At 43.6% G+C, this 9,810-nt stretch overlaps 1 protein-coding gene across 2 annotated transcripts; it reads right to left on the minus strand.

The window, feature by feature from the left end:
- Nucleotides 1-701: 701 nt before the first annotated feature.
- Nucleotides 702-9,771, minus strand: RAB19 (RAB19, member RAS oncogene family). 2 transcript variants are annotated; one of them, XM_063320206.1, is made up of 4 exons: nucleotides 9,644-9,771; nucleotides 9,290-9,511; nucleotides 8,234-8,417; nucleotides 702-5,871 (listed from the first exon to the last, which is right to left on the minus strand). In XM_063320206.1, exons 2-4 carry the CDS (start codon nucleotides 9,482-9,484, stop codon nucleotides 5,606-5,608), a joined length of 645 nt encoding a protein of 214 aa, XP_063176276.1. In that variant the 5' UTR covers nucleotides 9,485-9,511; nucleotides 9,644-9,771; the 3' UTR covers nucleotides 702-5,605. The 2 variants fall into 2 exon arrangements, with proteins under 2 accessions (XP_063176276.1, XP_063176267.1); XM_063320197.1 differs by having other exon boundaries at nucleotides 9,630-9,771.
- Nucleotides 9,772-9,810: the final 39 nt, after the last annotated feature.

Genomic DNA, 9,810 nt, shown 5'->3' on the forward strand with positions numbered 1-9,810 from the left:
ATATGGGGCTGTTAGTGGGAACAAATGTGGCTTGCTTTCTCAGAAGTCTTGAGTTATGCACTATGGTATTAATTTTGTCCTGAACAAAGCCAATTGCAGTACATATTCTATTGACAGTTTCCTGTTGTAGTGCTGTTTGGACAGCAAGTCCAAACATTGTTACAGGCCACTTCCTGAGAATCTACATGCTTTTTTTTAAGCCTGTGTGTGTTGAAAAAGAAGCATTCTTTTGCAGAAATACATAAAGTTAGGAGTAAACTACTAGAAACATACTCAGATGCTGAGGGATATGACTAAGAAAAGTTTAACTTAACAGTCATCTTTGGCTTGTTTGGTTTTTTTTCGAGAGGCATGTAGCAGAAGGAGAAAAGGATTTGAATGCAATTTGTGCAAATAACATTTAAAACTGAGATAGGGAAAAACAGAAGAAATGGCTTTGTAGCAGAACTAGCCTTTTCTCCCCTACATAGTGAACGTAAGTTCTTAACATCCAAGTGGAAAGCTGCATTCAAACATAAGTTTAGCAAAGATGTGATCTGATAAGATGGAAAAGGGTAATAAACTTAACCAGCCAGAGCATGTGGATCAGCTTCCCTTAATAAGCTGTCAGAAATAGCATGCTTTACTTCTTGTGTGGGTGTATGTATGGCACAATGGTGGATGCTGTTGCTTCTAAACTTCTGCATGCTTTCAGGGGAAGGTGAGAATATGCAAGTAAGTGATTTGCTGTGGTGGAGGCTGTTCTGTCTAGCTGCAAGGTGACTGATGTAGTCAAGTGCATCCTGACAAGTAGTTTCTGTTGATCTCCCGCTTTGAAGCGTGCTATGGTGGTTCTTCTGTAAGGTAAAGAACTGTATGTATTTGTCATCAAGCAATAGTGCTGTCTGTCACTTCCAGTTTGAATCTTGCTGTTGGTAGGCCTGCTTCTAAGCTTCCTGTTGTGTTATGATTTCCCACCCCAAACTGGAATGACTGAAAAGAGTAGGGCCTTTGAAATGAGTAGAGTATGTTAACAGGCTCCTGTGGTTTTCCACCGTAAGAACAGGAATAAAGTCAGTAGAATTAAAACAAACTTTTAATGTGAAAATATGGAGGGTGACAACTTAGGCTATGCTATGTTTTCTTTAAGCAAATACCTAAGGTACAGAAACTGAAGAGGCCACTGAGAATAGTGTTAAGACGAAAAAGGTATAAAGACTCATAAACTTCCACCAGCAAAATCTTGATTTCAAAACGTTTAGAAAAAGATGTATGCTCTCCCTTGAAGCACCTTGACTTTACTCCCTATGCAAGAACATATACATATGGTTTGCATCTTGTAGTAAGTGCCAAGTAAGTGTCTGCTGCCCATTCTAGTTGATCTGAATGTGATGATACAAGCAAAGAGCACGTCTTTACAATCTCTGCTGCTTTAGTTCACATCTTGATAGCACAGCGTTTTCCCGATTGTAGCCCAAGGTGTATTGTCACCTAGCTGAGGGGATGCCTGGTTCATTGAATGACATACAAAGTAACTCTTTCCTGCTACAGCTGGTACAAAATAGATTTGTTTGGAGGGCCCAGTGGGCTATGGGGTGTCTCATGTTTGGAACAGAACTTGTATAGATGGAATTATTAATGCTACAGCAGCTTAAAGCAATAGAGAATCTACGTTGTAGTCCCTTGTGATGTTCATGGACACATCTGTAGCAAGGAAATGTGGGATTGCAAATATGTTAAACTTTCTGCTCCTACTTGCTGCTGTTATCCATGGGTGTGCTATTTGTCCCTTGCAGTCAACCTAGAGTCAACACCTGTTTGGCAACAGCTTGAAGTGAGTGCATAGATAGAGCCTATGCAGGCAGCTGAATTAAGGTGGATTTTTTAGAACAGCAGCACTAGAAAAAGTGCTTTAAAAGTCTTTTACAAGTCCTACCTCTCTCAAATGGCAAGTTCCTATTAAAAGTTGAAGTACTCTTACTTAAGTAAAAGGGGCTCTTGGCCTGGCAAAAACTACTGTCAAAGGACACTGATAGCCCAGCATTGTCTGTTGTAGCTCCAGTCCTTAACGTGCTCTGGAGAGATGCTTGAAAATGGCTTCAGGGGTCAGTGCACTGAGCAATGATTATTAAAGCCCCCCTGCCTTGAGCTGAGTGTGGTGTTCTGGGAAATGAGATATATAAAAACCTGCCTGTTGGCAGCCCACAGCTGGGAAGGGGAGGCTTTACATAATGCTGTGGTTCGAGCATTCACCTGGCTGGGGGAAGCTTCAGTTTCAGTTCCCTGTCCAAAAGCATAGGCATGCATCTTCTTCCTTAAAGAAGGCTCCGACATAGAGTGATCTATCTCTGTTTGTAGCCTGAAAACTGCTTTCTCTGTCTCCTTTCCAACTATACTTTAACTGGAATGACTAGATAAGAACCTCAGCTTTTGTTATTAAGAGCCTGTTCCCTGATGTATGAAGAAAAGCTTGACCACACAGGCAGGGCCATGTGCTTTCCACAGCACTGAGTTGCAGTTGTGTTTACTTTTAAGACAGCTTCTGGGAGGTGTCAGAACTTGCTCTGTTCTAAAATACTTCTAGGTTTTTTTGTTACCCTGTTAGGTGGATAGGTGCTGCTTCAGTCTCATAGGGCATAGGTGTGATACCAATGCAAGTATTGTGCAACAGCTAAGATCCAAATACTTCTTCCAAGTAGATTAAAAAAAAAATCACAAATAAGCTCATCTTCAAGCTGGATGCAGCTCTTAAAACTGTGGGACAGTGGTTTTTTAGAATAGCATTGTAAAATAACATTAAAATAAGCTACGCTTTACTACAAGTGCATTAATGATGCACATTGGATTTGCATATGATGCTGGGAAAACAAACATATTAATATAAGGTTCCATAGCAGTTAATGTGTCTTGCATTGTCATAGCTGCATGCTTCCATCTGCTCTGTGATAGGGAAAGGCACAACTGCAGAAGTTACACTGTGCCTGTTTTTCAATCCAGTGGTTCTACCTTACAGTCTAGAATAACATGCTATAATAAAGGGATTTTTTTTTTAAGTTATAGCTTTCTTCACATATTACCTCATGAGTAATACTGTTTACCAATATGCACTCTGAAGAACCTTCTTGTGGGCAATGGCTGCAGCTTGCTCGTCATTTATGAGGGCAGCTTAAAAAAAACACCCTATGGAAGCCATTCAGTGTAACTGTCCCCAGGGCTTGAGGAAGATGCCAAACAACCAACCAAAAGAGGTCACACTCCTGTTTTAATTGCACAAGGGGTAGGTATTTAAGACTAGTTTATTGAAAGGGAACAGCACAGCTCAAAGCACAATCATGAGCCTGTTTTCCATGATCCTGTGTTGCAGAGCTTTCTGCTAGCGAAGGACTTGCTCTGCAGGTGGCTCTGTGTGTGTGGGAAGAGAATGGCAAGAGCCCTGTAACCTGTCAGTGCTGGGCAGTTCAGGGAACATGGGCCTGCAGAAGCCCCCACAGTGGGGGTAAGCAAAAGAACTTCATACAGTAATCTCTAATTAAGGCAGTAAACCCAATGAAGCATACAGAGGTTAATACTCTGCTGGTAAGATCCTTCCTCTAATTCTTGGCTAATGAAAGAGCGTAACTGGAGCTGAACACAATACTTTTCTATTAAGGTCTCCTAGAAGATTAGTATTTGCTGCAAATACTATCTCTGGTATATCTGAATGAAACTGCTAGCAAACTTTGTTCCAAGTGCGGATACTAAAAAACAAAAAACTGCTATTGACTGTTTTCCCAGTGACAAGAGTTGTAGAAACTAGTTATTTGGAATCTGGATTGGTACTTGTTCAGCTGCTGTGAAAGGTTATGGTGTTTACTGCTGCCTAAACATGCAAACTGAAATGCAACTACTAGGCTAATACCAAATTAAGATTTAGAAAGAAAACAGATCAGAAAGAGGATGCCAGAAGATGATGCAGCTTTCTCCTTAGCTGGCTATAGCAAGAGGCTTAGAGGCTAGCATTGACGATTTCTCCCTCAGTTTACACATAGCTGAATTAACCCCCCTTCTTCACATGGGATAGCAAAGAACCTGGCCAGAGGAAGCATTAATAATATTAGAAATATTTGCAAGACTATAAATCAGTGATTCATCCTACTTTATTTTTTTTTACGCTTCTCAGACAAGATTTTTTCCAGAAATATTTGCTACATGTTTTTTTCCCCCTATTTTTCAGGCACTTGTGAAACATGGGTAGGCTGCTGTCTGGTAAGCTAGCAGCATACTGGCCTTCCCAGGGCTTCTCTGCATGTAACCCAGACTGTATTTTAGCATTACAGAGTTTGAGCTCCAGTTCATAGCTTAACAGTAACTGCTTAAGTGATACACTTTGGTACATGTGGACTGCAGTCAAAAAAACTTCCTCTGTATAATATTTCTTTCCTCCTCCTCCTTCCCTGTTTCCATCTACTGAAAAAAACCCAACCAAAACAACAAACTCTTCATTCAGTTCTGGTACATAGAAGCAGCCGGTCCCCAAAAGCAGAGCTTGCATTTGGGAGGAGCAATACAAAACCTTTCTATTGCTACCAAGATGTTAAGTCTCCCTAACAGTAACATATACACTTGCCTAGGGGTAGCTTTCTGGTATGCTCCACACCATGCCCTTACGGTGGTGTGGTAAGGTTACACAATTAAACCATCTAACCCCTTGCTCAGTTTTACAGGAGCTGGAATCCCTTCTTCACACTCTCTTGAAAAATCTACAGGCATACTCTCAAGCTGTCTTTGGCCCATCACACAAGCTACAGAAGGCTTTTCATTAAAATCAGCACATCAAAAGGAAGGACCAAAAAAAAAAAAAAAAAAGTCCTTTCAGCCCAGCATTGATTTAGGCCATTACTGGTGCCTTGGAAGCTTCACTACTCCTGGGAAGTTTATGTAGCAAGACAGAGATCACTACTGGAAACTATCCTTAGAATTAGAGAACAAAATGGAAGACAACTTTTCCCACCCCAGGAAGAAGGCTGGGACCCTAATGTATCATATTCTGCCTGCTGTGAAACCCCAGGGATGTCTCTAGGTCTGCCTGGTGAGGAAATCAGTACAGATGTGAAATCATGTACTCTGTTATGATCCTTGGGATGAGTGGCTACACATCTGACATCAGGAGTGTGCTAAATGCAAGTTTAAGCAACAATGGGCTACTGCTGTCCAAGCATGTGCCAGACTTCTTAAAGCTGCTGGCAAAAAATAAAGTGCTTGCACTAGAAAAAACAACGTAGTTTAGAAGGATCAAGTCAATGCAGAGCTCTGGTGCAAATTTATCATCTGACACAGCCAGAAAAACATTTAAGGCTATAATTGAAGGCAATAATTTTTTTAAAGTTCTCTTTGGTTAAGGCAAGGGCTGGCAGCTTCCCAAGTCCTCTCAGCTCAGAAGTTTGTGTTAAAGTATCAGCTGCCACATTCAAAGCAACCTGTGCTATCAACATTAATGATCTCTGAAGATACTTACAAGCCAATCTGCAAGGTAGAGATATCAGAGAGATGGCTTGAGGTCACATAGCACACTTTCATCAATTGAATAAAATGAAATCAAATAGCCTCAGAAGAATGAAGACTTCTAAGTTCTTCCTGAACTCTCTCTTCAACAGAGGCACTGGCTCTTCTCCACACTTGGACTAGCAATCACTGGCCTGGAATCAAGATAGATGCTGTTCGGAGGGTTCTCTCCATGAAGCTGTAAGGTATTCCGGGCTATCAGCTCCTTAGCCATTAATGTGAAGACCTCTTCTATGTTTTGAGCTTCTTTTGCCGATGTCTCCAGTACAGCTAAGAGCCCATGCTTCTCTGCCAGTGTGCAGGCATCTTCAAACAGGACCTGGCGCTTATCTAGTGAATCTGATTTGTTCCCTTAAAAGAAGGCAAGTAGAAAATTAAATAATTTAGTCTCTCAAAAAGTCATCTTTAAATGCACTACATTCATTCAATTTTGTTAAATAATAGAATTATGTTAGGAATGAGAGTTACTGGAAAAACAAGATGTGAGCACATCAGTCTCACGAGCACAGGATGTGCATCAAAACTGCAGTTATCATATTAGTGATCTCAAATGAGTTAGAAAAAACCAAAACCAAACACAAAAAAGCTGTGTTCATCCAATTACTGTAGGTAGTGGTGCCAGAGGATTATTTGGAAGCAACTGTTGGTCCCTAGTGTTTTTAAACCTTAGATGGCATTTAAGTTAAATATTTTTAAAAAAGAAATCTTAGTGATCTTGGAGCTATAGTGACTGCACACAGGAAACCGAAGAAATGTTGCAGAAAGGTGTATTCCACCTTCAGTGGACACCGTGTGTGTTATGCTATTGTCAAGCAACTTTGACACATCTCAAAGTGAGTGCTCAGCTCTGAAGGTCTGGGATGTTGTTAGTCTAAAGCAGATCTCCTCCAAAAAAAAAAACCAAACCACACCACACCAAAACACAGGAAGAACCTGCTCAACTGTTAATCAGATTTTAACATGACCCATTTGTACAAGTCAGTCATTTTAAGATGATGTCAAAAGAGACAATTCACACCAGCTACCTTAATGCTTAAAATGTATACTTAAGAAGTTTCTGCACATATAAACTTTTACTTGAAGCAGTTTAGTCAAAGTCTGTCAAAGTCATGAAACACCTCAGATAAATACACAAAGGCTTTTTAAGTAGTTGCAACACGTGTGGAATTATTATCAGTTCTGGTACATGCAGTACTTGGCTAAAGTCTACATTCATAGTTTCAAGACAACCTTTCATCAAATTCATATCTTGAATTTGAAGCAGCTCCCCTCCCATTAAGTCCTTTCCAGTTTTTCTAAAAGGAAAAAAATACAAAACACCAAAACCCTCAAAAGAAAACCACAAACACCTCCCCCCCCCTCCAAACCACCTTGCTTGGGGGTTATTTGCTTTCTTAAAGGGTCCCCCTCTCTTTCCTCCTTCAGTTCCAGACGGGAAAGTTAGACTTCTTAACTTCACACTAGAAACAGGTATAACATGACTACATGCAATTAAATGTGCAAAGACTTCCTGACAAAGTAAGCAAAGCAAACAGCACCAGCTTTGGAAGAAAGCACCAAGCTTGCATCCTTGACAAGAGCTTTATGTTTAAAAATTGCAGAACTTCTCTTAAAAAATTAAAAAAAAAAAAAAAAAAAAAGAGCCTCCACCAGACACACAAAGGTCTTGCTCTTTAGATTCAAGAGAAAAGTTAGAGAAATCCCTACCAAAGTTCCACAGTTTTTCCCCCCTCCTTACTAATTCCAAGCACTGCAGTTACATGCAGGTCAGAATTTGTTTGTTTCTTCAGATGAAGAACAGGAAGAACCACCACGGCAGAGGTAAGTAATTTGCTATGAGCACAAGCAGAAGCGTAGGTCCTACACCTGCTGCGCTGTGGGGCTCAGCGCTGCATATCCTCAAGAGCCAGATTGGGCTGATGCGGCTGCGTGTGTTGCTCTGGGCACAGTGCCACAATGGGACAGGCAGAAGCAGTGGAATGTAAATAAAAAGCTCTCATTTGACTACCTCAGTTCTCTCATTTGCAGTTTCTTCCTTGGGGGATGGAAGACCAATAATAACAACCTGAAACACACAGGGAAAGAACCACACGGCTTCCTACCAGCTGCATTCTCGGGAATTTCTACCCATTCCTTTTCTCAAGAGGCAAAGTTTCCTGAACACTAGTGGAATAAACGAGGAGAAGGAGGGGAAATGCAAGCAGACTACTTTGTGCTCTGTAAAAGCCACGTCCCTATCTACTGTCTTACCTGATCGGAGTCCCATTACAGAGCAATGCGTATGCATATCAAAAGAACAGAGAGGAAAGATGAGAGCAAGGAGTTCTGTTGCTCTGCGCATTCCCCTTCGTCTTGAATTATTGAGCCGCTAAATTCCTGCACACCAGGAGTACAGAGTCAGACTGACTACAGTTCTAACCTCCATGAGGTTTTCCCTGCTTGCTAGACTAGCAGCAAGTTTGTTGGATTATTATAGCAAGAAAGGAACAAGTTGCACTGTCTGCAGTGGGCTTCGTCCTGTCAGGACCAGGCTGTGACTTTCCTAATTTTTTAAGCTTAGGTCAAATTGATACTATTTCTGACCTTTTAAATTATAACTGCATTCTTCTTTAATGCATAGTTTATGGATGCTTTAAGTAGTGGGGGGAACTTGAGGGGCTTTTATACATGTATTAAAAAAAAGCTATACAACAATTTAAAATTAGATTCCTACCAATTAACATCATGACCAAGTTTGCAGCACCATACTTTTCAATTTCGTGAATCCAGTGAGGAATGGATTCAAATGTGGACCTCCTAGTAAGGTCATAGGCGAGGATGGCCCCATGGGCACTCCTGTAATAAGACTGGGTTATTGTCCGGAAGCGTTCTTGACCAGCTGTGTCCCACACTTGGATCTGTAAGAGAAAGGATAGAAGTTGTAAAGATGGGCAAATCACACTTCCTAGGTGTTTGCCATCAGCATCTATGCTTTTGAAACCCTTTGAAACCCCCTAGAAGGCAGATAGACCTGTCCCAGCTCACTCCACTACACCCACAGTGTGGCTTTGGCCTCTTGAGATCTGAAGAGGCATTTACATGCCTGTAAAGACAATCCACACAGACCAAAGAGAAAACCAGGGAAAACCCAGCTTTGCAAAGAGACCGAGAAACCCAGTTTCAACAACTGTACTAAAAGATATAGAGCATTACAGCCTTTTAATAGGAAAGGAAGAAGAGCCAAGAAGCCCCGAAGCAGGCCTGGGCAAAGCAAAGCTATACAAAGGGCAGGCATCTGAACTTTCATCTGTGCGTGCAGGTAAGTTCTAACGATCTATTTCTTCTTAGTGTTCATCTTGTAAGTCTTCATCTTCCCTCAGATCAAGCATGCATCAAAGTGCAGCCTTTGCAAACCAGAGAGGGTTCTCCCTCCTCGGCGTCCCAGCTCAAACCCCCCCATCTCTGAAGGGGGGAAAGAGACTTCCCCCTCCGAACCAGAACCACTGGCCAAAGAACCCCCTGCAGCCAAAGCATGAGCCCTCTCCTCGGGAAGATCCAGAGAAGCCCCAAGGGCAGGCATGTACACAGATGAGGGTGACCGTGTCCCTCAGGGGACGCTCCTGAGGGGAAAGCTCCCCTCGGCAGCACCCCTAGTCAGGGAGGGCCGAGCAGGAGACGCCGTGCACCCTGCCACCCCCCCGGGAACAACGACACGGCGATGGCGGGGGGAGGGGGGAGAGAAGTCGGGCGCTGCCGGCCCGAGCAGCCTGGGCTCGCTCCGGCCACCGACCTTCACTTTCTTGCCGTCGATGTCCATGGAGCGCACGGTGAAGTCGACGCCGATGGTGTTCTGCTGCTTCTCGTTGTACTGCCCCGTCTTGAAGCGGTGCACCACGCACGTCTTCCCCACGTTGGAGTCCCCGATCAGGATGATCTTGAAGAGGTAGTCGAAGGCATCGTCCGCGCCGGAGCTAGAGAAAGGCATCGCGGACTCCCGCGAAGGGCGACGGACCTGCGGCGGGGGAGCGGGGCGGTGAAGGTAGCGGTGGGGGGGAGCCGCCGCCCTGGCCCAGCTCACGGCAGCCCGTGGGGGCCTGGAGAAGGAGCCGCCGTCCCGCCCCACAGCTCACCTGCTAGCGCTCACCTGCCGGGACAGGCGGGGCCCGCTTTGTACCCGCCCCGGCCCTCCCGGGGCCGGCGGGAAATGTAGTCCCCCTCCTCTTCCTCTTCTTCCTCCTTCTCCTCCTCCTCCTCCTCTGGCTGAGCTAGGGGAACGCTGCCGGTGCCGCTCGCTCCCCGCCCCCTGTGAGG

The sequence above is a fragment of the Chroicocephalus ridibundus genome, chromosome 1 (assembly GCF_963924245.1).
Source record: "Chroicocephalus ridibundus chromosome 1, bChrRid1.1, whole genome shotgun sequence".
Lineage (NCBI taxonomy): Eukaryota > Metazoa > Chordata > Aves > Charadriiformes > Laridae > Chroicocephalus > Chroicocephalus ridibundus.